Source organism: Taudactylus pleione, unplaced genomic scaffold (assembly GCF_031769625.1).
Source record: "Taudactylus pleione unplaced genomic scaffold, aTauple2 ptg001330l, whole genome shotgun sequence".
NCBI classification, from domain to species: Eukaryota; Metazoa; Chordata; class Amphibia; order Anura; family Myobatrachidae; genus Taudactylus; species Taudactylus pleione.
In genome coordinates, this window is record NW_028285730.1 from 658,471 (window position 1) to 686,089 (window position 27,619).

The 27,619-nt window shown below is 52.0% G+C and overlaps 1 protein-coding gene and 5 non-coding genes across 7 annotated transcripts; all 6 read right to left on the reverse strand.

Moving 5' to 3' along the window:
* Positions 1–10,497: 10,497 nt before the first annotated feature.
* FASTKD4 (FASTK mitochondrial RNA regulator 4) lies at positions 10,498–27,492 on the reverse strand. 2 transcript variants are annotated; one of them, XM_088463192.1, is made up of 11 exons: positions 27,392–27,492; positions 25,341–25,804; positions 24,230–24,553; positions 20,696–20,867; positions 20,290–20,447; positions 19,716–19,826; positions 19,256–19,400; positions 18,305–18,547; positions 15,287–15,398; positions 11,226–11,340; positions 10,498–10,707 (listed from the first exon to the last, which is right to left on the reverse strand). In XM_088463192.1, the coding sequence occupies exons 2-11, from the start codon at positions 25,740–25,742 to the stop codon at positions 10,603–10,605; spliced, it is 1,887 nt and encodes a 628-aa protein (XP_088319318.1). In that variant the 5' UTR covers positions 25,743–25,804; positions 27,392–27,492; the 3' UTR covers positions 10,498–10,602. The 2 variants fall into 2 exon arrangements, with proteins under 2 accessions (XP_088319318.1, XP_088319319.1); XM_088463193.1 differs by lacking the exon at positions 10,498–10,707 and having other exon boundaries at positions 11,232–11,340; positions 15,274–15,398.
* On the reverse strand, positions 18,007–18,141 carry LOC148443125 (small nucleolar RNA SNORA5). Its single transcript, XR_015875743.1, has one exon. It is a non-coding gene; the product is annotated as a small nucleolar RNA SNORA5 (small nucleolar RNA).
* Positions 19,069–19,203, reverse strand: LOC148443126 (small nucleolar RNA SNORA5). Its single transcript, XR_015875745.1, has one exon. It is a non-coding gene; the product is annotated as a small nucleolar RNA SNORA5 (small nucleolar RNA).
* Positions 19,521–19,654, reverse strand: LOC148443127 (small nucleolar RNA SNORA5). Its single transcript, XR_015875744.1, has one exon. It is a non-coding gene; the product is annotated as a small nucleolar RNA SNORA5 (small nucleolar RNA).
* On the reverse strand, positions 20,101–20,232 carry LOC148443128 (small nucleolar RNA SNORA5). The gene has a single exon (XR_015875735.1). It is a non-coding gene; the product is annotated as a small nucleolar RNA SNORA5 (small nucleolar RNA).
* LOC148443129 (small nucleolar RNA SNORA5) lies at positions 23,639–23,772 on the reverse strand. Its single transcript, XR_015875742.1, has one exon. It is a non-coding gene; the product is annotated as a small nucleolar RNA SNORA5 (small nucleolar RNA).
* Positions 27,493–27,619: the final 127 nt, after the last annotated feature.

Genomic DNA, 27,619 nt, shown 5'->3' on the forward strand with positions numbered 1-27,619 from the left:
GCCCCCTCCGGGAGGGTGCGGGCAGCAACATGAGGGTGCGGGAGACTCGCCTACTCTCCTGGGTGGCTGGGAGCGCCACCCAATTTTCGAAAGCCTCGCAGCCATTCCGGGTGTGTAGCCAAGTATGCAGTACAGGTACACGTCAGCTTAGTGGGGGAGAGAGGGGGGAGGGTCACAAGCCGGTGGCATTGTATGCGCAGAACCACTCTCAGGGTATTTTTATGCAATACCCTGAAAAGTGCGCAGAGAGGATTCGCGGTGACAGAGCTTTCCCGCAGGCTCCATCCCGGCATGTGATATGAGATACGTCCTTGCGATGTATTCAAATATCGCATTGTGAATCCTGGCGCATTTATCTCATCACATCTGCATCTGTGATGTGGATTATGATAAACAAGGTCCCAAAGCGTAGTACATCTCCCCCATACATAGGCGTGTATGCATGTCATGTGTGTGTGCACGCACGTGTGTGGGTGTTGGTGTGTATGCATGTCATATGTGTGTGTGCACGCACGTGTGTGGGTGTTGGTGTGTATGCATGTCATGTGTGTGTGCACGCACGTGTGTGGGTGAGTGTGCATGCATGTCATGTGTGTGCGCACACGTGTGAGTGGGTGAGTGTGCATGTGTGTATGAATGTCATGTGTGTGTGCACGCACGTGTGTGGGTGAGTGTGTGTGTGTATGCATGTCATGTGTGTGCGCACGCACGTGTGTGGGTGAGTGTGTATGCATGTCATGTGTGTGCACGCACATGTGTGGGTGTGCGTGTGTGTATGCATGTCATGTGTGTGCGCACACGTGTGTGGGTGGGTGAGCGTGCGTGTGTATGCGTGTCATGTGTGTCATCAGCAGCTGTTGTATATACAGCTTGTAGTTTAGCTTTAGTGGGAACTTTAATTAAGCGCCCGGAAGTCGGGTATTATCCATAATAACACTCGGCAGCAGGGGTGTAAATCCCGATCATACGTAGGTCTTACTCCAATACGCTGATCCAAACTCACTCATTATACAGAGATTTCCTCGAGCTTAAACATATATATTAGCCTCAGTTGAGCATTATTATTATTATTACTATTATTATTACACTCTGAATTTTATCAATTGAGATTTCCAATAATGTGATGATGATGGAGTTGGCGTTATGTTCTGTTCCCCGGTGTCCCCTATGTACCACACTCCTAGAAGAGGATGGAGATGTTTGTTAGTCTCACTGGGATAACGCAGATATAAATATAATAGGAGACTGCGATACCCAACACCTAGTGGCTGCATCACCGGAGACAGCTCAGGACACGGGCGGGGAAATATCCTAATGGGGACAGGGGATAATATTTATTAGAGATAACCAGGCAATTAAATAACAAGAGATATGGTAAGAACTTACCTTTGTTATCTCTGTTTCTACGAAGTCCATAGGGTCCACAGGGTTGACCTTGGGGTTATAGCTGGAACAGGATCCATGGGCACCACACAGTTAAGCTTTTAGCTCCCAGGATGCACTTGGGTCCTCCTCTATACCCCACCCCCGAGCCACAGGCACCTCAGTTGGTAAGCAGCCTAGGCCGGAGGAGAATATGGAACAGAGAGAAGGAAGACTGGAACACACAAGAAACCATACTCACAGCAATGGGAGACGGAAAACCGGTGACCAGCCACACAGCCCATTTGAAGCCAGGTGCGTCAGGGCGGGCGCCCTGTGGACCCTATGGACTTCGTAGAAACAGAGATAACAAAGGTAAGTTCTTACCATATCTCTTGTTTTCTACTTCAGGGTCCATAGGGGGTCCACAGGGTTGACCTTGGGGATGTCCCAAAGCAGTTCAACTAAGGGCGGGGACGCTCCTGTGCTGAAAGGAGCACCCGGCGCCCAAAGGATGCATCCTGAGAGGCGAAGGTGTTAAACGCATAGAACCTCAAAAACGTTTGAATAGAAGACCAAGTGGCCGCCTTACACAGCTGAACAGCAGAAGCGCCACGTCTAGCAGCCCAAGAGGGACCCACAGAACGAGTGGAATGAGCCTTAACAGAGGCTGGCACAGGTAAACCCTCCTGTGCATAAGCCTCACAAATAACGGAACGAAGCCAACGGGCTAACGTTTGTTTGTTGGCAGGCCAACCCCTCTTGTGAAAACCAAAGAGGATAAACAAGGAATCAGACTTCCTAACCGAAGCCGTCCGGTCCACATAGATTCTAAGCGCCCGGACCACATCTAAGGAAGTCTCACCAGCTGAAATATCAGGGGACTGAAAAGCTGGCACAACAAGTTCCTGATTAATGTGGAACTTCGAGACCACTGTGGGCAAAAACTCAGGACGAGTGCGGAGCACCGCGCTGTCCTGGTGAAAAATCAGGAAAGGAGGGCGACAGGAAAGCGCCCCCAATTCAGACACCCTCCTGGCCGAAGCAATTGCCAGGAGAAAAACGGTCTTAAATGTCAGCCACTTGAGCTCCACCGACTCAAGAGGCTCAAACGGAGGACCCTGCAGGACCCGTAGAACCACCGCCAAGTCCCAAGGAGCCACAGGAGGCACAAAGGGAGGCTGGATCCTGAGAACACCTTGGAAAAAGATGTGAACGTCTGGCAGCATTGCAATCCGCCGTTGAAACCACACAGACAAGGCGGAAACCTGAACCTTCAGAGATGCAAGGCGTAAGCCGAGGTCCAATCCTGATTGAAGAAATTCCAAGACCCTAGAAACTCGGAACACCTGAGGATCATAATTTCTGGACTCACACCACTGAAAGTAAGTGTGCCACACCCTGTGATAAATCCGTGCTGAAGCAGGCTTGCGTGCCCTGAGCATGGTACCAATAACCGAACTTGAGAAGCCCCGAGACCTCAAGACGGCTGTCTCAAGAGCCACGCCGTCAAAGACAGCCGACCCAGATCCGGGTAAAGGCAGGGCCCTTGAGACAACAGGTCCCGACGCTGAGGAAGAAGGTACGGAGCGTTGATGGAGAGGCTCCTGAGATCGAAGTACCAAGGACGTCTGGGCCACACCGGAGCTACCAGCACTAGCGTGCCGCCGTCCTGCTTGAATTTCCGCAGAACCCGAGGAAGTAGGGATATCGGAGGAAACAGATATGCCAGGTGAAACGTCCATTGCACTGACAGCGCGTCCACCAGACTTGCGCCTGCGTCTCTTGTCCTTGACCCGTAAACGGGCAACTTGTGATTGTGACGGGAGGCCATCAAGTCCAGCTCCGGCAGACCCCACCTGTCCACGAGTAGCTGAAACACCTCTGGGTGAAGCGACCATTCCCCGGGATGCACGTCGTGACGGCTGAGGAAGTCCGCTTCCCAATTGAGGACTCCAGGGATGAAGACCGCCGAGATCGCTGGAATGTGACCCTCCGCCCAAGTCAGGATGCAAGACACCTCCGACATCGCTGCCCGACTGCGAGTTCCTCCTTGGTGGTTGATATACGCCACCGTGGTGGCGTTGTCGGACTGCACCTGTACCGCCCTTCCGTGAAGAGCGGGGCCGGACGACTGCAGGGCCCTGTATACAGCCCTCAGTTCCAGGATGTTGATGGGAAGAAGAGTTTCTTCCGCAGACCAACGACCCTGGAGAGACAATGAGCCGGTCACTGCCCCCCAACCCCGGAGACTGGCATCCGTCGTGAGCAGGACCCAGTCCGGGATCCAAAAGGGGCGCCCCTCGACCAGATGAGCTGTCTGAAGCCACCAAGCCAAAGATTGCCGAACGTCCGGAGACAACACCAGCACCTGAGAGCGGATCCGGTGAGGTAACCCGTTCCATTCCGATAGAATCAGCCCCTGCAGGGGCCGGGAATGGAACTGGGCAAATTCCACCATGTCGACACCATGGACCCCAGAACTCTCATAGCCGAATGGACCGACAGGCGGCAACTGCTCAGGCAACTGCGTATCCGCAGCTGTAGGGAGGCGACCTTCTCCGGAGTCAGGAAGATCCTTTGCTGACGCGAATCCAGCAGGACTCCCAAATGAACCATCCGCTGTGATGGAATCAGGGAGGACTTTTTCCAATTTAACAACCACCCGTGTGCTTGCAGGCAAGCGATCGTCAGGTGGAGATGTTGAAGCAGTACCTCTGGGGAGCTCGCCAGCAACAGGAGGTCGTCCAGATACGGCAGCAGCCGTACATTCTGGTTCCGAAGATGTGCGGCCATGACCACCATAATCTTCGTGAACACCCTCGGCGCCGTGGAGAGACCAAAGGGTAGTGCCCGGAACTGATAGTGGTGTTGAAGGATAGCGAACCTCAGATACCGCTGGTGTGAAGGTGCTATCGGAACATGAAGGTAGGCGTCCTGGATATCCAGGGACACCATGTAATCCCCCGGTTCCATCGCCAGAATGATGGAACGTAACGTCTCCATCCTGAACTTGAGAACCCTGAGGAATTTGTTCAGAGACTTCAAGTTGAGGATAGGGCGATGAGAACCATTGGGTTTCTGCACCAGAAACAGAGACGAATAATACCCCGTCCCTCGTTGTGATTGAGGAACGGGAACAATGACCCCTGCTTTCAGCAAGGACTCTATAGCCTCCTGGATCCGTAACGCCTTGGTCTTGTCCTGAGAAGGACTCGTGCAGAAAAACTGGTGGGGTGGTCTGTACCGAAAAGACATGGCGTACCCCTGGGAGACCACTTCTCGAACCCAGGCATCCGTGGTGGTATTGTGCCAGCACTGGGCAAATAGAAGAAGTCGGCCTCCCACTCTGAGGTCCCCCAGAGGGAGGCCCGTCCCATCAGGCCGCAGGTTTATCTTCCTGCTTGGAAGAAGGGCGCCGTGCACTCCAGGCTTTTCTTGGGCTTAGAGGCAGTCTTACTCGCAGATTGTCTCGGGAAGGACTGACCTTTCGCCTTCCCCTGAACCCGAAAGGAACGAAAAGCCGAACTCCGAACCTTAGCAGGCAGTGCCGCCGAAGGGAGGAAGGCTGACTTGGATTTAGCCAGGGTATCCACAATTTTGTCCAAGTTCGGACCAAATAGTAATTCCCCATTGAAAGGTAAGGCCTCCAGGCCCTTCTTTGAATCAGAGTCCGCTCTCCAGGACCGCAACCATAAGGATCGGCGGGCAGACACCGCTGCAGCCGATACCCGCGAAGTCAGCAGACTAGCATCTAAAGAAGCTTCTCCAATGTAAGAAGCAGCGTCCCTCATCTGTCCCAACAACGCCCGCTGGACATCCGGAGCGTCATCCGAGAAGGTATCTTCCAATGCATTGGCCCACCCCTCAATGGCCTTGGCCACCCAGGAGATGGCCATGGACGGTCGGGCCACCGCCCCGGAGAGGGAGTAAATAGACTTTAAACAAGTCTCAACTTTCCTGTCTGTGGGATCCTTCAGCGAGGATATCGACGGTAATGGTAAAGTAGCGCCCCGAGTTAAACGGGTGACATGGGAATCCACCGTCGGTGGAGTTTCCCATTTTTTACAATGTGCCTCAGGGAAGGGATAATTAGAAGCCAACCGCTTCTGAGGAAGGAATCTCTTACTGGGCACCTGCCAAGCTACCGCCATATGATCAGTCAACTGATCCGACAGGGGAAACACCGCAGAAGCCACCCTAGTTTTTTTGAAACTAGGAAACTTCGACTTAGGAACCGGTGCCTCATCCTCTATAAGAAGAATAGCTCGCACCGCCCTAACCAGTGCTCGCACATTAATGGACGACTTGGTATCCATTTCCTGGAGCGAGGCGTCCGAGTCAGTGTCATCAGGGACCTCCCCATCATCTGAGGAACCCTCTGAGTCCGATACCTGAGCAGCCCGTGCCATGAGTGAGCGTTTTGAAACCCTAGAAGGCATGTCAGTCTGCAACATTGACTGAAAAACCGAGGAAGCGGCCGCCAAATTTTGTACTGAGTTGGAGAGCACATCCACCCAGGGTGGAGGAGTCACCATAGGGGCCTGAAAAGGTACCACAGGCTGCTGCGGCACAGGGGAAGCCTGTATATACATAGGCAACCCCGCATAGGGACCTACTGATTGAGACCCAGGAGGACTCCGCAATAACTGCGGGACACCCGGGGAATGGGGGATGGTCGGCTGGGGTAACGCCCTAGTAGGGAGAGCAGTCGGGACCGATAGACGGTCCGCAATAGACACCAGCACTTGAGAAAACATCGCCCATGGTGGTTCCTGCGTCAGAGAAGGTCTGGATGGGCCAGGAGCCACCTGGCACCGACTACACAGATCCTCCTGTGACAAATCCTCCCTATCCACTCCTGCAGAACAGCGTCCGCAGGAGGCCAACATCGGAGCCACTGAGCGCTCAACCTCCTCGTCTGACATGACAGAATATATTATATATCTGGCACCAGGGTAGAAGTAAAACGCACTCACCGGTGTGCTGAACAACAGCCCACAATATGGCACTGAGTAGCACACAACTGTATGTGACGGACCTCACAAATACGTGATCTCTATAAGTGAGGTCAGTAGAAACGCCCCTCCCCCACACACCTGTAGGGCTTGTAGGAGAAGTAAAGGGATAGGTATAAGCTGACAGTAAGCGGAAAATAAGCACAGACAGGAAGCACTAGCAAAAGTCACATACCATGCAGGAAGATATACTCACTGCACCTTTACACTACAATCAACCTGCCCAGATTCAGTGTCTGGGAGGGCTATAGTGCTGTGTACGCTGTCCTTAATCAGGGGAGAGGTACACAGGGGGACCGGTCCGCATGCTCCCTGAGAGATCTGCGCTGCCACTGTGAGAAAATGGCCGCTGGAGACCTCAGAGGAGGAGTGGCCGAAGAGTCTGCAGCTCAGCGACGCCAGACTGCGTGCTGAAAGGCGCGCTGAGCTGAGGGGAGGAGCCGCTGACAGGGAAGGCTTCCTCCCCTGGCTGGCCATAACCCTAGGGATGCTGGCTTCCCGCTTGCCCCTTTATCCCTGGTGGTCTAGTGGTCCCACGGGTTATGGGGGGGGCCCGCCGCCACTGCCAGCAGCCTCCGGTCTGTCCCCAGGACCGGAGGCTAAAGGACTGCATTTAAGGCATTCCGCGCGCCGCCGCTAGCCAGCGACGCGCGGCTCGCCTGCATCCCAGGCGACTCCGGCAGCAGTCCTGGGAGGTAGAGAGAGTCCGGCTAGTACGGACTCTGCCCTCCCGCCGCGTTCCCCAGATCAGTACTGGCGTCGCGGCGCCAGTCGGGGATCAGAGCGGCAGCGTGGGCGTCTGTACAGACAGCCCGTCGCTGCCGTCTGTAGTAAAAGAAACTAAAATAAATAAATAAATAAAAAAGCTTCTGGGGGCTGCTCCTGCAGCCCCCCTGCGCGGTGACCGACTCCGGCCGGGCACCAGCTTACACTGAGGTGCCTGTGGCTCGGGGGCGGGGTATAGAGGACCCAAGTGCATCCTGGGAGCTAAAAGCTTAACTGTGTGGTGCCCATGGATCCTGTTCCAGCTATAACCCCAAGGTCAACCCTGTGGACCCCCTATGGACCCTGAAGTAGAAAAGATAGATTAAGGCTTTAGTGCTCGTTATGCCGGACTTGTCTACCCTGCTCCTGAGGATTAAGGGCCACATAGTCCTGGGGCTGAAAATGAGCAAGGGCCTGTTGTGAGGTGTAACCAAGTGCTGTGTGGGTGTGGCCAGTGCTGTGCAGGTGTGACAAAGTGCTGTGTGGGTGTGACCAAGTGCTGTGGGTGTGGCCAGTGCTGTGTGGGTCTGACCAAGTGCTGTGTGGGTGTGGCCAGTGCCGTGTGGGCGTGTACACCCCTGCACCCCCCACACTATCAGCCCCAAAGTCTCCCTAAGTATAAGAATAGGAAAATGTACATCATTTTGAAATATGATTTGTATACTTAGGATTTGTGGCCGGCGGTGGGGGCAGCTGGGTATCATCATGCTGTCATGTCTATGTTTATGTGGAGGCTTGGAGCAGTAGTCCCATCCGCCCCACTGTTAATCGGGCCTGCTCCCGAGTTTTCTAGTGATGTGGGCAGGGCATGGTCATGCTGGCGCAATCTGCTGTTATTGTCACGGGCCACTCTGGAGGACCGCGGGGGGTCCAGGACTTACCTGTCCGGGCACTCTGGCAGCGCTGCTGGCGGTAAGCACGGTGTGCGGGAAGGTCCCCGAGAGGCAGCGCTGGGTCTCTGGCATGTTGGAGCTGCCAAGGCTGGGAGTCTGTGCAAACACTGCCGGGTACCGGGCATCGCCATCTTGGATAACACAGCTAGTCTGCGTGCTTGTTCTCTGTGCTCCTGGTCTCATTTACCTCCAGTGCCCCAGGTGCAGGGCCCAGTGCCCCAGGTGCAGGGCTCAGTTGGAGAATTTGTTTGCTGCCAGCCCCAGTTCATAGTGCCGGTGCTCTGCTCTTCTCAGTACTGGTAATCTACCGCTACCTGGGCTACATTACAGTCTCCTCCACCAGCGTTCCCACTCAGCACCGGTACCAGGTTCCCCATACCTCATCATCTCCGAAGCTGCGCTCTGAATACCCGGTGGGGCTTAGTTCCCTTTTCCCTGTGATCTCTGTCCTCCGCATCATCCAGCAAATGTGGAGACCTTCATGAACAAGTATCCCCCGCGTCCAGCCTCAGTCCTATATCAGGATCATGCTCACAAGGACTCACCTGCACCCAATCCGGGTCCATTTCCCACTTCAGATTTGACAGTAGGAAAATTTAGCCAAGGGGTGAGAACGTGGTTTTTTTTTTTTTGTGTGTGTGTACGTACGTGTACGTGTGTACGTACGTGTACGTGTGTACGTACGTGTACGTGTGTACGTACGTGTACGTGTGTACGTACGTGTACGTGTGTACGTACGTGTACGTGTGTGTGTGTGTACGTACGTGTACGTGTGTGTGTGTGTACGTACGTGTACGTGTGTGTGTGTACGTACGTGTGTGTGTGTGTGTACGTGTGTGTGTGTGTGTGTACGTGTGTGTGTGTACGTGTGTGTGTGTGTGTGTGTACGTGTGTGTGTGTGTGTACGTGTGTGTGTGTGTACGTGTGTGTGTGTGTGTACGTGTGTGTGTGTGTACGTGTGTGTGTGTGTGTACGTGTGTGTGTGTGTGTACGTGTGTGTGTGTGTGTGTACGTGTGTGTGTACGTGTGTGTGTGTGTACGTGTTGTTTTTGTGTGTGTGTGTGTGTTTTGCCTCCTGTAACAGCACCGATTTACATCTAGCAACTGATTAAACAACTTGCATTTTGTATAAAGGTTATACAGTAGCAGGGGCTGAAGCGGCTTCTAGATATATTATAATCCTCCCTGACGTGTAAACACTTCGCTATTTAGCACTAAGCACAACTAAAGATCCTGCTCTGTTCCTGTCTGCATATATCTGCTGAAACCCTACTTACAGAGAAGAGTGAACCCTCTAATCCGTTCCCCCATCTGTCCTGCATAGAACCCAGCGTCTGGAGTGTACTCTCTGCCTTCTACCCTGCAGTCCTGATCCTAAGCAGACGCTCAGGAGGATCCAGCCATATAACCGGGAAAGAGGCGCTGCAGCAGCTACAGAACACCCACAAGTCAGCAGTTCCAGGTGCTGGGGAAGGAGACCAGTGTTGGAAGCGATTACTCCCCTACAACCAGTGCACTGAGTGGGTGAGTAACACCAGTAAGGAGGGGTCAGCACCACCAGTAAGGAGGGGTCAGCACCACCAGTAAGGAGGGGTCAGCACCACCAGTAAGGAGGGGTCAGCACCACCAGTAAGGAGGGGTCAGCACCACCAGGTTACAGAGAGTAGGAACCACAAGGCGGTACAAGCATACATAATAATACAGGGTGTCAGACTACCCCCCCCCCACCCCTCTGTCCTCACTCCAATAGGAAAATGCCATAGCAACCAGAGTCTACTTAACATTTACCTAGCACCCTCTAGAACTGGGGTGGGCAATAAGCAGTCCTTCAGCTATTGTTGAACTACACATCCCATATTGCCCTGCAAATGTTTTAGCAAGGCTATCTGGCAAAAGTGTGACAGGACATGCTGGGATGTGTAGTTATACAACAGCTGGGGGGTGCTATCTTGCCCACCCCCTGTTCTAGAAGATAATAGCCAGAATCTTTGGTAGCTCTGGGCAACATATCTCAGAACCACTGATTTTTGTTCAGAGCTTCATACAAAAAATTTAGTCTGTGGGGGGGGGGGGGGGGGGGGGGGGGGGGGGGGGAGGAGATAAAGCCACGAGGGGGGCGAGGTGCGGTGCCATTGCCGCTGTTTCCACGCCTGTGCCACGACAATTCGACCAATAGGATCGATCCTTATGAATAAATGTACCAAAAGATGCAGTGTAACTGAGCATTGACAACACTGTGGTACAGTGGTTAACATTGCTGCTCCCCAGGGCTAAGGCCATGAGTCAGATTGCAAGCAAGGCACAGTGTGTGGAGTTTGTACGTACTGTGTCCGCTTGCACGGGCTCCCAGTAGCCCGCTGGTAGGGCAGGGGCCAATGGGATGGTGACATTCTCTGTACAGCGCAGTGAAATATGTAAATGAGAACTCCGGAGAAGACAAACACCACAAGTACCAGCAGTGACAGGCTTTATATTCCGCTTTATCTGTGATCATTTGCCTTCAGTCACACATCTCAATTTAAAATATATACAAGACTCCTCTGCTCGACACTGCAGCGCTGGCCTCAAAAGGACATTTCGTCAGCTGCTGCCGCTTTCTTAATCTGCTCCTTCAGGAAGGACGATTTCTGCCACTGAGACTTCAGCTCCTGCCACTCGTAAAAAGGCACCTGCAGGGGGGGTTCACAGAGGGGCGGAGAACATGAGTCAGGGTGATCGCAACAGCAGCAGGGGGAGACCAGAAAGGTCATGAGAGCAGCAACGCCAAAGTGCAGAGACATTACTCACCAGCAGAGGGAGACAGTGATCAGTCTATGAGGCTATGATTTTTGTCTGCGCCTATTACTGTTTTCTCAATACTGCGAGTCTTCTGGCGCAGCGGCGAGGAAAGACTAGCAGCAATATTGCTGTTTGCGATGCTTCCGAGCCATTAATTGAATCACCCCCTTAGAATGTAACGACTCTGTAGCATGGAACAGGGGTAGGCAACACCTGGCACTCCAGTTGCTGTAGAACTACAAACCTCAGCATGACCAGTCAGTTTTAGCATGCATTAACAGCAAAACTATTGCAGAGCATGCTGGGATGTGTAGTTCCACAGCAGCTGGCATGCCGGACGTTGCCTAACTCTGGTATGGAGTATGTATGTATATTACTGCCGTGCATGCCACACTGCCCCCACACTCACCTCTACCAGCAAGAATCCGGCAGCCTGCAGGTGACGTCGGCACATTTCGGACCAGCCCACCAGCTCCTTAGATCGCAAGTTATAATTGGACAATCCCCAGCTCTTAACGGCAAACCTGGCAAGAGGAAGAACCATGAGGCTGGATCCGTCTCCCAATTCAGTACGAAAGCAGAAAGCAGGTTACTATAATGCCAATGAGACGACTAACGGCACATATTCATTGCTGTAACCCCAATAGGGCGTGTGCACAGGTGTGCGTGTTACAGTGCTAGGATATCATGTCACATGCACACCACCCCATCTTATGAAGCGCTCTCCTGGGGAAGTTACGGGCAATCCCGAGGAGAAAGGGGTCTGCCTGAGCCTTGTAGCGGAGTAAAACTTGAAGACCCTTGTCCCTTAAAAGGGCCTTTTGGCTCCGGTAATCGGGGAGATCAATGGGCCCCCCTCATACTTTTACAAAGGGGGACCCCAAAGTTTAATTTTTTTTTTCTCCTCAATAGGGCATTTTGAAACGGGGCCCTAATCCATTTGGAGCGGGCTCAAAATCCCAATCCCCCCCTCCGCCCCCAGCACAGCTTTACAGCTCGGGCTTCAAAAAAAAATATATAAAAAACTTTCCGTCTGTCTGCAGGACGTAAATCCGTCTACAGGAGAGGAAATAGTCACTAAACCCCTATATCGTCCGATGAGAGGCTGCAGGAGTGTTTCTAGCTTAGCATGTGAAGAGGACAGTTACACGGGTGCAGGATAGTTACTAGCTGTATGTATGAAGAGGACAGTTACACGGGAGCAGGATAGTTACTAGCTTTATGTATGAAGAAGACAGTTACACGGGTGCGGGATAGTGACTAGCTGTATGTATGAAGAGGACAGTTACACGGGTGCGGGATAGTGACTAGCTATATGTATGAAGAGGACAGTTACACGGGAGCAGGATAGTTACTAGCTTTATGTATGAAGAGGACAGTTACACGGGTGGGGGATAGTTACTAGCTTTATGTATGAAGAGGACAGTTACACGGGTGCGGGATAGTCACTAGCTGTATGTATGAAGAGGACAGTTACACGGGTGCGGGATAGTTACTAGCTGTATGTATGAAGAGGACAGTTACACGGGTGCGGGATAGTGACTAGCTATATGTATGAAGAGGACAGTTACACGGGTGCGGGATAGTTACTAGCTTTATGTATGAAGAGGACAGTTACACGGGTGCGGGATAGTCACTAGCTGTATGTATGAAGAGGACAGTTACACGGGTGCGGGATAGTGACTAGCTATATGTATGAAGAGGACAGTTACACGGGAGCAGGATAGTTACTAGCTTTATGTATGAAGAGGACAGTTACACGGGTGGGGGATAGTTACTAGCTGTATGTATGAAGAGGACAGTTACACGGGAGCAGGATAGTTACTAGCTGTATGTATGAAGAGGACAGTTACACGGGTGCGGGATAGTGACTAGCTGTATGTATGAAGAGGACAGTTACACGGGTGGGGGATAGTTACTAGCTTTATGTATGAAGAGGACAGTTACACGGGTGGGGGATAGTTACTAGCTGTATGTATGAAGAGGACAGTTACACGGGAGCAGGATAGTTACTAGCTGTATGTATGAAGAGGATAGTTACACGGGAGCAGGATAGTTACTAGCTATATGTATGAAGAGGACAGTTACACGGGTGAGGGATAGTTACTAGCTTTATGTATGAAGAGGACAGTTACACGGGTGCAGGATAGTTACTAGCTGTATGTATGAAGAGGACAGTTACACGGGAGCAGGATAGTCACTAGCTTTATGTATGAAGAGGACAGTTACACGGGTGCGGGATAGTGACTAGCTGTATGTATGAAGAGGACAGTTACACGGGTGCGGGATAGTGACTAGCTATATGTATGAAGAGGACAGTTACACGGGTGGGGGATAGTTACTAGCTTTATGTATGAAGAGGACAGTTACACGGGTGGGGGATAGTTACTAGCTGTATGTATGAAGAGGACAGTTACACGGGAGCAGGATAGTTACTAGCTGTATGTAAGAAGAGGACAGTTACACGGGAGCAGGATAGTTACTAGCTATATGTATGAAGAGGACAGTTACACGGGTGAGGGATAGTTACTAGCTGTATGTATGAAGAGGACAGTTACACGGGTGCAGCATAGTGACTAGCTGCATGTATGAAGAGGACAGTTACACGGGTGCGGGATAGTGACTAGCTGTATGTATGAAGAGGACAGTTACACGGGAGCAGGATAGTGACTAGCTGTATGTATGAAGAGGACAGTTACACGGGTGCGGGATAGTGACTAGCTGTATGTATGAAGAGGACAGTTACACGGGAGCGGGATAGTTACTAGCTATATGTATGAAGAGGACAGTTACACGGGTGAGGGATAGTTACTAGCTATATGTATGAAGAGGACAGTTACACGGGTGCGGGATAGTCACTAGCTATATGTATGAAGAGGACAGTTACACGGGTGCAGGATAGTGACTAGCTGTATGTATGAAGAGGACAGTTACACGGGTGCAGGATAGTGACTAGCTATATGTATGAAGAGGACAGTTACACGGGTGAGGGATAGTTACTAGCTGTATGTATGAAGAGGACAGTTACACGGGTGAGGGATAGTTACTAGCTGTATGTATGAAGAGGACAGTTACACAGGTGCAGGATAGTTACTAGCTTTATGTATGAAGAGGACAGTTACACGGGTGCGGGATAGTTACTAGCTGTATGTATGAAGAGCACAGTTACACGGGTGCGGGATAGTCACTAGCTTTATGTATGAAGAGGACAGTTACACGGGTGCAGGATAGTTACTAGCTGTATGTATGAAGAGGACAGTTACACGGGTGAGGGATAGTTACTAGCTTTATGTATGAAGAGGACAGTTACACGGGTGCAGGATAGTTACTAGCTGTATGTATGAAGAGGACAGTTACACGGGAGCAGGATAGTCACTAGCTTTATGTATGAAGAGGACAGTTACACGGGTGCGGGATAGTGACTAGCTATATGTATGAAGAGGACAGTTACACGGGTGGGGGATAGTTACTAGCTTTATGTATGAAGAGGACAGTTACACGGGTGGGGGATAGTTACTAGCTGTATGTATGAAGAGGACAGTTACACGGGAGCAGGATAGTTACTAGCTGTATGTAAGAAGAGGACAGTTACACGGGAGCAGGATAGTTACTAGCTATATGTATGAAGAGGACAGTTACACGGGTGAGGGATAGTTACTAGCTGTATGTATGAAGAGGACAGTTACACGGGTGCAGCATAGTGACTAGCTGTATGTATGAAGAGGACAGTTACACGGGTGCGGGATAGTGACTAGCTGTATGTATGAAGAGGACAGTTACACGGGAGCAGGATAGTGACTAGCTGTATGTATGAAGAGGACAGTTACACGGGTGCGGGATAGTGACTAGCTGTATGTATGAAGAGGACAGTTACACGGGAGCGGGATAGTTACTAGCTATATGTATGAAGAGGACAGTTACACGGGTGAGGGATAGTTACTAGCTATATGTATGAAGAGGACAGTTACACGGGTGCGGGATAGTCACTAGCTATATGTATGAAGAGGACAGTTACACGGGTGCAGGATAGTGACTAGCTGTATGTATGAAGAGGACAGTTACACGGGTGCAGGATAGTGACTAGCTATATGTATGAAGAGGACAGTTACACGGGTGAGGGATAGTTACTAGCTGTATGTATGAAGAGGACAGTTACACGGGTGAGGGATAGTTACTAGCTGTATGTATGAAGAGGACAGTTACACAGGTGCGGGATAGTTACTAGCTTTATGTATGAAGAGCACAGTTACACGGGTGCGGGATAGTTACTAGCTATATGTATGAAGAGCACAGTTACACGGGTGCGGGATAGTTACTAGCTGTATGTATGAAGAGCACAGTTACACGGGTGCGGGATAGTCACTAGCTTTATGTATGAAGAGGACAGTTACACGGGTGCGGGATAGTGACTAGCTATATGTATGAAGAGGACAGTTACACGGGTGCGGGATAGTTACCGTGTTTTCGTACCTTTTCGCTCCCTCCGGTAACGGATTTGTCCCTTTAGAGTGCGGAATGTGCGGATTCGCTAAATCTCTCAGCACTAAAGGTTTATTTTCCAAATCTAGAACAAATTCACCATCTTACAAAAAACAAAACAAAAAAAAGAAAACAGAACATTTACATCGGTGAATAGAAAAATCGAAAATAAATGTGAACTGATATTTACAACATAAAGTTGATGGATAAGAGATTACCGAGTATCAGAGTCCAACACCAGGGACAGGCTTCAGCCATTGGGTTTTATCCACTGAGGACTTAGGGGGTCATTCACTCCCGCTCGCGAGGGGCAGTACGCTCGCAAGCGAGTCGATGTTCCCCACTGCGCATGCGCACGACGGAGGGAGCTCCGTCGTGCGCATGCGCGAGACCCGGGGAGCGACGGGCTTTCCATCGCTCCGGGTCTTGCACCAAAGGGGGCGTGCTGACGATGTAGATTGACAGCACGCCCCCTTTGGTGGGCGTGCCTGCCAGATGGAGGCGTTCCCATGGGAACGCCTACCATCTGAAGCCGGCCCCACTGACATCACTAGTGATGTCAGTGGGAGTGATTTTGGCTCTGATAGAGCCAAAATCACACCAGGGCTTATGGCAGGGAGACTCTACCGCATGGTCTCCGTCGCAAGTCCGATGGTCGCGATGGTCTCCATCTTTTTGGCCGCTCGGATAAGCTGTGGGTGGTCACCCACAGCTATGCGAGCGGCCAGGAGGCCGCTCCATTTTCATGGAGGAGGGCCCTGATTCAGAGCGAGCGCTCTGGTCAGAGCGTCCGGCTCTGAATCAGGCCCTTAGAGAACAATGAGAACACAATGCTGTAAGCACTAACGCCAGGCAGCACAAAGCCTTCCTATGTACTGTGCAATAAAGTACAGACTCTCCCCCTGGCTGGTCACTAGAGAACAGACTCTCCCCCTCCCGCTGGCTGGTCACTAGAGAACAGACCCTCCCCCTCCCGCTGGCTAGTCACTAGAGAACAGATTCTCCCGCTGGCTGGTCACTAGAGAACAGACCCTCCCCCTCCCGCTGGCTGGTCACTAGAGAACAGACCCTCCCCCTCCCGCTGGCTGGTCACTAGAGAACAGACCCTCCCCCTCCCGCTGGCTGGTCACTAGAGAACAGACCCTCCCCCTCCCGCTGGCTGGTCACTAGAGAACAGACCCTCCCCCTCCCGCTGGCTGGTCACTAGAGAACAGACCCTCCCCCTCCCGCTGGCTGGTCACTAGAGAACAGACCCTCCCCCTCCCGCTGGCTGGTCACTAGAGAACAGACCCTCCCCCTCCCGCTGGCTGGTCACTAGAGAACAGACCCTCCCCCTCCCGCTGGCTGGTCACTAGAGAACAGACCCTCCCCCTCCCGCTGGCTGGTCACTAGAGAACAGACCCTCCCCCTCCCGCTGGCTGGTCACTAGAGAACAGACTCTCCCCCTCCCGCTGGCTGGTCACTAGAGAACAGACTCTCCCCCTCCCGCTGGCTGGTCACTAGAGAACAGACCCTCCCCCTCCCGCTGGCTGGTCACTAGAGAACAGACTCTCCCCCTCCCGCTGGCTGGTCACTAGAGAACAGACCCTCCCCCTCCCTGGTCACTAGAGAACAGACCCTCCCCCTCCCGCTGGCTGGTCACTAGAGAACAGACCCTCCCCCTCCCGCTGGCTGGTCACTAGAGAACAGACCCTCCCCCTCCCGCTGGCTGGTCACTAGAGAACAGACCCTCCCCCTCCCGCTGGCTGGTCACTAGAGAACAGACCCTCCCCCTCCCGCTGGCTGGTCACTAGAGAACAGACCCTCCCCCTCCCGCTGGCTGGTCACTAGAGACCAGACCCTCCCCCTCCCGCTGGCTACTAGAGAACAGACCCTCCCCCTCCCGCTGGCTGGTCACTAGAGACCAGACCCTCCCCCTCCCGCTGGCTGGTCACTAGAGAACAGACCCTCCCCCTCCCGCTGGCTGGTCACTAGAGAACAGACCCTCCCCCTCCCGCTGGCTGGTCACTAGAGAACAGACTCTCCCCCTCCCGCTGGCTGGTCACTAGAGAACAGACCCTCCCCCTCCCGCTGGCTGGTCACTAGAGAACAGACCCTCCCCCTCCCGCTGGCTGGTCACTAGAGAACAGACCCTCCCCCTCCCGCTGGCTGGTCACTAGAGAACAGACCCTCCCCCTCCCGCTGGCTGGTCACTAGAGAACAGACTCTCCCCCTCCCGCTGGCTGGTCACTAGAGAACAGACCCTCCCCCTCCCGCTGGCTGGTCACTAGAGAACAGACCCTCCCCCTCCCGCTGGCTGGTCACTAGAGAACAGACTCTCCCCCTCCCGCTGGCTGGTCACTAGAGAACAGACTCTCTCCCTCCCGCTGGCTGGTCACTAGAGAACAGACTCTCCCCCTCCCGCTGGCTGGTCACTAGAGAACAGACTCTCCCTCTCCCAATGGCTGGTCACTAGAGACCAGACCCTCCCCCTCCCGCTGGCTGGTCACTAGAGAACAGACCCTCCCCCTCCCGCTGGCTGGTCACTAGAGAACAGACTCTCCCCCTCCCGCTGGCTGGTCACTAGAGAACAGACTCTCCCCCTCCCGCTGGCTGGTCACTAGAGAACAGACTCTCCCCCTCCCGCTGGCTGGTCACTAGAGAACAGACAGAACGAGATGATCGAGACCAGATCTGTCCCCTCTGCTCAAGAATGTTACTGAATTTTAACCACATGTCTGTAGTGCAATTATATCCTCACATTCTACCCAAGAGAAAGTGAAGCCCATGACCTACAGGTTTTTTGTTGCAGCCCATTGGCCCGTGACCGCCATTTAATGGGCGGGACTGAATTTGACGAGGCTGCAGAACATCAACCCTTATCATACAAGAAAGTTCACATAATATATAGGACTCGAGAAACCAGCTGGCCGTGAAGACAGGTAACAACAGACATTCTATATTTTTAATCTAAAAAACAACGGAGGCAGAACCCAGGTTAACGTACAGGGCTACACACATGCTCCTCACCAATATTCCAGCCGTACACAGAGTGACTGTTGTAGTGACAGGTCTCCTCCTCAGGGAACACCTCTCGCAACACGCTCTGCACGTCACTCTCCAGACGAGACAGGGGTCTGCTATTAGTCTCTGACTGCTTCACGTCGGGGGTGAGACTGGGTCCCTGATAGTCCGGAACCTCCAGCTGGGCCGTAGCACTTATTTGCATTAATTTGCGGTAGGACAAGTTATATGACTTGGAAGAACCGTCACCTACAAGGAGAAGAACACACAGCACAAGATGGAGAGATTATCAGACCCCGAAATCACCATAGGTCCATCGGAGGAGGCATCTGCTTATACAGACGACGGACACATCCCGATTACAGGGCCGGCAGACAGCTTTATGAGGACGGCAATGGCGTCCCGTGTGATATAAAATGCTGGAGGGGGAAGAAGAGTCCAGTAATACACAATACTGTATGCAGCGTAGTCTATTGATCAGAGTCAGTGACTTGGGGGAGGGGAGGCTAGACAGACCTCCTCTGAAATAAGGCAATCAGCGAGACATGGATGGTTTTCAGTGTACACCACAGAGCAGCTCGCCGACTATTCAGGACAGCAGATTCATGTACAGTTAGTACTTCCTCTAATCACTGCCTTTAGGTATTTATAAGGTTTTAAAGAGACCGTGAACCCAAGAAAAAAAAAAAAAAAAAGAAAAAATGACTTTTTTCATACATTTACTAATGTCGTAATACCCGACCCTGTACTGAAGATGCCTCTGACTACACACCTGTCTGTAGTGCAATTATATCCTCACATTCTACCCATGAGAACGCGAAGCCCATGACCTACAGGTTTTCTGTCGCAGCCCATTGGCCGGTGACCGCCACGTAGTGGGCGGGACCGAATTTGACGAGGCTGCAGAACATTAAACGCTTTCACGCAGAGATATGGTCTCCAGACACACAAACATACCTAGGATCTGCGCGGAAACCTGCGGCTCCAGCAACTTCTGAATATGAGTCGGGGTCACGTGCTGCAGAATACACAAGGAGTACACCACGTCTAGAAGATAATTTGGGCTCAAGGAGTCAATCTCCGCGCTCAGGCGCTGGTGCACCTAGAACAGCAGTTCGTGAAGGGGAAAAAAAAAAATTATTATATCTGTATATCTTTTTTTGCATACAAGAACTAATGTCATGATACCCGACCCTGGGATAAAGGTGCCTCAGACTATAGCACCTGTCTGTAGTGCAATTATATCCTCACATTCTACCCAAAGAAAGTGAAGCCCATGACCTACAGGTTTTGTGTTGCAGCCCATTGGCCAGTGGCCACCATTTAATGGGCGGGACTGAATTTGACGAGGCTGCAGAACATTAACCCTTTCATACATAGACGGTCAGTGAAAATGACCTCCAGGCCTGATACTTACTATGCTGAAGAATTCCTCCTGCTTGCTGGGCTGGAAGTTTAGATGAGCAAAAGCTATGAGGATACCAGAGAGCTGAGTGATGTTGAACGATTCCTTACGGTCTATGCAGACCTGGGGAGAGGGAATAATGCATTACAAAATAGGAATATTACTTATGCACTTTAAATGTGAAGGGGATGAAAGGCGGCCAATATTCTTATTTAGGCACATTTAGTTTTAAATGCTGAAGATGGCATGTAGCAGCATTGAGCTTCACCGGTTTGGACTATCTTACAGCCTTCTAGGTAACAAATGAAATTCACCACCCTGTAAAGTGCACCACCATATATCTCGTGCCGGAATTCTCCTTTACATATATAGTGACGCAGTGAATTACATACAGCAGAGATGTTGGTTGCACAATTTATCCCCAACTTCCATGAGAAGAAATCAGGGCCCATGGGCACCAGATACTGCTGCAGCCCTTTGGGCCAGCAGACACCACTGAGCGGGCGTTGCTGAATTTGACGAGGCTGCGACTAGTAAGACAACTTGTGGCCCCCCTCCACCCCCCCCCCGATCATCGGGCCCCTACCTGAGCAACGGCTTCGCACAGCGGGAGGCTGGAAAACCTGAGGGTGGCAAAGGATCTCATGCAGCGACTGATGTCCTTGGAGCTGAGTTCCGGGACTGTGGGCAGAAGGTCGGACACCATCTTCTGAAAGACTTGCGGCTGATGGAAGCCGAGCATTGCTGCACGCCAGGAAAACACGCAGATTATACACAACATTGTATTGTTCATTTATAGTGTTCATTGAACGATCAGTGACACGACAATGTGTGCGCGGGCGCAGGTCTTCCTGTAACGGGTCAGGAACATATCACACCAATGCCAACAGCAGTAAATTAGGAAACAAGTTACACCGACATGTGAGGAGGAAAAATGGGGCGGCCATTAGTGAGGCCGTACAGAATATTACCCGTTACTGTCATTGTCTTACCGTAAGTAAACACCAGGTCTAATATCACCGAGGGGCACAACTCTTTGCTGTGCTGCACCAGGTGGAAGGACAGTGCCCTCAGTATGGGCAGAGAGCGCAGGTTCTGTGCTGCCAAGGCCATGATCACACTCCGCGTCTCCTCGGGGGTAAAGATTTCTGCAAATTCTAGGATCTAAAAGGAAAGTGCACAGGATGGGATTACAGCAGCCATACAGACCAGCCATACAGACCAGCCCATACAGACCAGGCTTATAGACCAGCCCATACAGACCAGCCCATACAGACCAGGCTTATAGACCAGCCCATACAGACCAGGCTTATAGACCAGCCCATACAGACCAGGCTTATAGACCAGCCCATACAGACCAGGCTTATAGACCAGCCCATACAGACCAGGCTTATAGACCAGCCCATACAGACCAGGCTTATAGACCAGCCCATACAGACCAGGCTTATAGACCAGCCCATACAGACCAGGCTTATAGACCAGCCCATACAGACCAGGCTTATAGACCAGCCCATACAGACCAGGCTTATAGACCAGCCCATACAGACCAGGCTTATAGACCAGCCCATACAGACCAGGCTTATAGACCAGCCCATACAGACCAGGCTTATAGACCAGCCCATACAGACCAGGCTTATAGACCAGCCCATACAGACCAGGCTTATAGACCAGCCCATACAGACCAGGCTTATAGACCAGCCCATACAGACCAGGCTTATAGACCAGCCCATACAGACCAGGCTTATAGACCAGCCCATACAGACCAGGCTTATAGACCAGCCCATACAGACCAGGCTTATAGACCAGCCCATACAGACCAGGCTTATAGACCAGCCCATACAGACCAGGCTTATAGACCAGCCCATACAGACCAGGCTTATAGACCAGCCCATACAGACCAGGCTTATAGACCAGCCCATACAGACCAGGCTTATAGACCAGCCCATACAGACCAGGCTTATAGACCAGCCCATACAGACCAGGCTTATAGACCAGCCCATACAGACCAGGCTTATAGACCAGCCCATACAGACCAGGCTTATAGACCAGCCCATACAGACCAGGCTTATAGACCAGCCCATACAGACCAGGCTTATAGACCAGCCCATACAGACCAGGCTTATAGACCAGCCCATACAGACCAGGCTTATAGACCAGCCCATACAGACCAGGCTTATAGACCAGCCCATACAGACCAGGCTTATAGACCAGCCCATACAGACCAGGCTTATAGACCAGCCCATACAGACCAGGCTTATAGACCAGCCCATACAGACCAGGCTTATAGACCAGCCCATACAGACCAGGCTTATAGACCAGCCCATACAGACCAGGCTTATAGACCAGCCCATACAGACCAGGCTTATAGACCAGCCCATACAGACCAGGCTTATAGACCAGCCCATACAGACCAGGCTTATAGACCAGCCCATACAGACCAGGCTTATAGACCAGCCCATACAGACCAGGCTTATAGACCAGCCCATACAGACCAGCCCATACAGACCAGGCTTATAGACCAGCCCATACAGACCAGCCCATACAGACCAGCCCATACAGACCAGCCCATACAGACCAGGCTTATAGACCAGCCCATACAGACCAGCCCATACAGACCAGCCCATACAGACCAGCCCATACAGACCAGGCTTATAGGACCAGCCATACAGGACCAGCCATACGGACCAGGCTTATAGACCAGCCATACAGACCAGGCTTATAGACCAGCCATACAGACTAGGCTTATAGACCAGCCAGGCTTATAGACCAGCTTCAAAGGGGACTCATCACATTGCTGATATTTTTATTGTTTTCTTACATAAATATTAAGGGGTACATTTATTCTTATTATAGGACTTTGGGCTATATTTACTGACCTGACGCTTCTCGGCAGGTGGGTGCTGGAAACTTAAAGCGGCGCTTACATTCAGCGTACAGCACACCGGGCATTACACTGAATGTTAACGGCGCTTTGAATTTTCAACTCCAACCCACAGAGAAGCATTGGTGTACAAAAGCGGCTGCACCGTAAACATAGCCTCTTTATCTAGTCCTATGATGGGGGCAATAAGCTCGCCATTCAGGGAAGATCCTGCTGTATTTACAACATATTTCACAATGCTGCAAACTGAGGGGGATCAAGGTGACATACATAAAGGTGGGCCTGGCCAACTGAGCTCACAATCTTCTATTCCCCAGACTCACTTTGCCTCACCCAGGACCTCTTCTGTCATCCTAGGAATACAGGGGTCATGATTCACGGCAGGTCGTCACTGCGGCGTGGATACAGGTGACCTCATTTGGGGCTTCACACATTATCACTGGACCGGGGCCTAGGGATACAGGTGACCTCATTGGGGCATCACATGTCATCACTGGGGCGTGGCCTAGGGATACAGGTGACCTTATTTGGGGCATCTCACGTCATCACTGGGGCGTGGCCTATTGATACAAGTGACCTCATTTGGGGCATCACATGTTATCACTGAGGCATCACCTAGTGATACCGGTGACCTCATTTGGTGTATTACATGTTATCACTGAGGCGTTGCCTATGGATACAGGTGACCTCATTTGGGGCATCACACGTTATCACTGGGACGTGGCCTATGGATACAGGTAACCTCATTTGGGGCATCACACGATATCACTGGGACGTGGCCTATGGATACAGGTAACCTCATTTGGGGCATCACACGTTATCACTGGGGCGTGGCCTATGGATACAAGTGACCTCATTTGTGGCATCACACGTTATCACTGGGGCGTGGCCTAGGGATACCGGTGACCTCATTTGGGGCATCACACGTTATCACTGGGACGTGGCCCAGTCTGGAATGGACTGAAAATATGACAAAGCAGATAATGAGACAACTCCAGTTCTCGCATACAAGAACTAACGACAAAATACCAGACAATGTCATTAAGAATGTAGCATGTTTCTGTAGTGCAATTATATCCTCACATTCTACCAAAGAGAAAGTGAAGCCCATGACCTACAGGTATTGTGTTGCAGCCCATTGGCCAGTGACCGCCATTAATGGGCGGGACTGAATTTGACGAGGCTGCAGAACATTAACCCTTTCATATATAGACGGTCAGTTAAAATGACCTTTAGGCCGGATACTTACTAGGCTGAAGAATTCCTCCTGCTTGCTGGGCTGGATTTAGATGTGCAAAAGCTATGAGGATACCAGACAGCTCAGTGATGGTGAACGATTCCTTACAGCCCTGTATGGTTCTTCCATAGGGGGCTGTAAGAAATCAGATCTATAAATCTTCATACTGTATTATTCTTCCATCCCTATGCCAAGAATGTTTTTCAAAAACACCCTGCTCATTATTTAGGTCCGTCAGGCTGTCCTGTCCCCAATGTACCAAAGCTACTTCTATATATATCCCCCTCCTCAAGTTAATCCTTACTGTAGTCTTCTGAGTACATTCCAAACACCAAGTCACCAGACCCTCTTCTTTTGAGTACGGTACAACACAGCATTACGCTCCCTAGGGAATGGATGCTACTGTACCTTATCTTCAAGCCTTTCCAGGAGAGTCTTGGACATAGAGCTCAATCTGGTTATAAGCGTCACCAACGTCCTGGTATCCTTTATTTCAGTCCATCTCAACTCCACATTCTTTAACAGATCGAGAACCAGTTCTTTCTGGACCTTGGATTCGGCAAAAGGAACGAGAAAACTTGCTAACTGCGCCAATGTTTCGATGTTAAACCTCCGGAGACGCCACTGGACCTCAGTCTCTACAGAACGAAGGTACCAGTTCTCTTCATCCAGGCCGATCATGTACAGGCTCCGCAGCAGGGACACCAGCTTCCTGTTCCAGATAGAGCGGATCTGGAAAAGTTGGAGGAATCAGGAAAAATGCTTTTACTAGACCCGAGTCAACCAATTGAATGGTTATTTCCACCATCCCAGTCCTGCTCAGGTGCCAGGATCTGTATGTACGAGACCAGGGATTTAGAAGATTCACTTCTTGTTTCTTCTGTGCTTCACAAGCATATATTTATATCATCAAGCAGAGTAAAGGTGCCCACACACATACCGATATACTCACGATCAGCTGATGTGTACGATTTATGTACGATTTCCCTTGAAACTCTCCCCGGCAGCTCTGCACGCGATATGCACACAATTTGGTGTCCAATCTTCAAACGATCTCTCCTGCATGCAGACTTTTCACTGTGTATTGTATCCTAGATTGTCAGATCTGCCCTACAGCACGGCAGATCTGACGATGCGATGTGCGACCAGCGGGGACGCGCATCGCAATCATGATCGCGAGTGGGGACTCACGATTTCGGCATATTTTACACGATCTGTCGTTCCAATGCGTCGGAATCGGCCAGATCGGGTAAAATAACGCTATGTGTGTGGGCACCTTTAGTTGTGTCATATCAATGAGCAACGAAAATAAACAAGTCTGCCTGATGATAAACACACGTGACTGAAAAGCATGAATACATCAGAAACAAAGCCGTAGAATTGCAGGGGGCCAATAAATGTAATAAATGAAAATCACTGGAAGGTGGAGAACTCTGCTGCAGGAGCAGACGGGGAGAGCCAGGCATGACAACAATAATCAACGCTAAACATGTAAAACGCTCTCTTTACACCATCTTACCTGCTTGTTTACAACATTCAGAAGCTTCTGGAACCTTTTGTCATCAGACAGCCGGCTTCTGTTGGCAATGTGCATTTTAGAGATCTGCTGGATTATCAGAGTAGCTTTATAACAGGTGAGATCTCGACCGGTGGAAATCCGTAACAATTCCTCCACACCCGATGCAGAATTTATCATGGCGATGAACTCTTTGTCTTCCGAAACGGCGAAACTCTGCTCCAATGCAGGGAGACTGTCCACATGCCGGCAGAGGGTGGAGGTGTGCAGGGCCGTCCGAGTGGGCGCGGACGGAGTTTGGTGGCACACTCGAGCACATTCTGAAAGGGCAGAGCTAGACTGGGGCTGGAAGGATGCAGATAACGCGAGCACTCGAGAAAAGCGCTGGATTAGACGCGCCGCCATCTTTTCCGCACTGTGCAAACCAAGTCATGAGCCAGGGTGGCAGAATGGTCACTTCAGCATCTCTGTAAGAACAACGGCTAAATAACACACACAGGAATGCATCACATCAATACACTAGCACCACAAAGGTCGCTAAATTCTTGTGCATATCCCGGCTAAATATATAGGTATACACAAGGAGGAAGAGACCCCCGACACTCAGCATTACTGGGGCGAGGAGACCCCAACATCTCACACTACTGGGGCACAGCGGGAGAGGAGACCCCGACACCCGATCTACTGGGGCCCAGAGGAGGGATAGGAGACCCCGACAACCAGCAATACCAGGGTTCCAAGGGAAAGAGATCTCAACACCCAGCACTACTGGGGCCTAGAGGATGAGAAGAGACGCCCGACATTGCGCACTACTGGGGCCCAGATGGGGGAGGAAGACCCGAAACCCAGCACTACTAGGGCCCAGGTTGGGAAGGAGACCTCGAAACCCTACACTACTGGGGCCCAGGTTGGGAAGGAGACCTCGACACCCTACACTACTGGGGCCCATATCAGAAAGGAGAACCCAACACTCCACACTACTGGGGCCTGGGGGGGGGAGCTAAGACTACACTCAGTACTAATGGGCCCAGGGAAAAGGTGAACCTGAAACCGCACACTACTGGGGCTCAGGGGGGTGTGGGAGTATACCTCTGTATGCTGCACTACTGGGGCCCAGGGGTGGGGAAGGAGACCTCAACACCCTACACTACTGGGGCCCAGGTTGGGAAGGAGACCTCGATACCCTACACTACTGGGGCCCAGGTTGGGAAGGAGACCTCGACACCCTACACTAATGGGGCCCATATCAGAAAGGAGAAACCAACACTCCACACTACTGGGGCCTGGGGGGGGGGGGGTTTAAGACTCTACACTCAGTACTACTGGGCCCAGGGGGAAGGGGAACCTGAAACTGCACACTACTGGGGCCCAGGGGGGTGTGGGAGTATTCCTCTATATGCCGCACTACTGGGCCCCAGGGGGGTGTGGGAGTATACCTCTATATGCCGCACTACTGGGCCCCAGGGGTGTGTGGGAGTATACCTCTATATGCCGCACTACTGGGGCCCAGGGAGGAGACCTCGACACCCTACACTACTGGGGCCTAGTGGGGGGGGGGAAGGAGAACCAGACACCCCACATTACTGGGCCCAGTGGGTAGGGGAACCTGAAATTGCACACCACTGGGGCCCAAGGGGGTGGGGGAGGATACCTCAATATGCCGCACTACTGGGACCCAGGTTGGGGAGGGGACCTCGACACCTTACACTACTGGGGCCAAGGGGGGGGGGGGGGGGGGGGGAGACCCAACACCCCGTATTACTGGGGCTCAGGGAGGGAGACCCCACACCCAGCACTACAGGGACACAGGGTTGTGGGAGTATACCTCTATATGCCACATTACTGGGGCCCAGGGGTGGGGGAGGAGACCTCGACACCCTACACTACTGGGGCTAAGAGGGGGGGAGACACCCAACACCCCGTATTACTGGGGCTCAGGGAGGGAGACCCCACACCCAGCACTACTGGGGCCCAGGGGGGGGAAGGAGACCCAAACCCAGCACTACTGGGGCCCCGGAGACTCATGCATCCCGCACACACCCGTCCCCTCTCACCCAGCATCGTGCAGCCCCAGCCCGGCATTCTCTGACCTCCACAGCAAAAGGAAGTACTAGCTTGTCGCCTGACATACGTCACTTCCGCCTGCACTATCGATGCCGTGGTGCGTTAGATAGACGCTGGCTGACAGGGCAGCATGGGCTCCGAAAACATGGCGGCTGTCGCAGAGCTCTATGCTGCATGGGGGGGAGACCGAGGCGGCCATGTTGGATGAGGGCGGAGTG

Excerpts from the sequence above, each read along its gene's own strand:
- FASTKD4 (XM_088463192.1), bottom strand. The coding sequence starts at position 25,742 with ATGGCGGCGCGTCTAATCCAGCGCTTTTCTCGAGTGCTCGCGTTATCT. Across the intron at positions 20,448-20,695 it reads AGACCTGGTGTTTACTTACG|CAATGCTCGGCTTCCATCAG; the intron begins GTAAGACAATGA and ends CCTGGCGTGCAG. Across the intron at positions 10,708-11,225 it reads CCGGATTCTTGCTGGTAGAG|GTGCCTTTTTACGAGTGGCA; the intron begins GTGAGTGTGGGG and ends CCCCCCCTGCAG.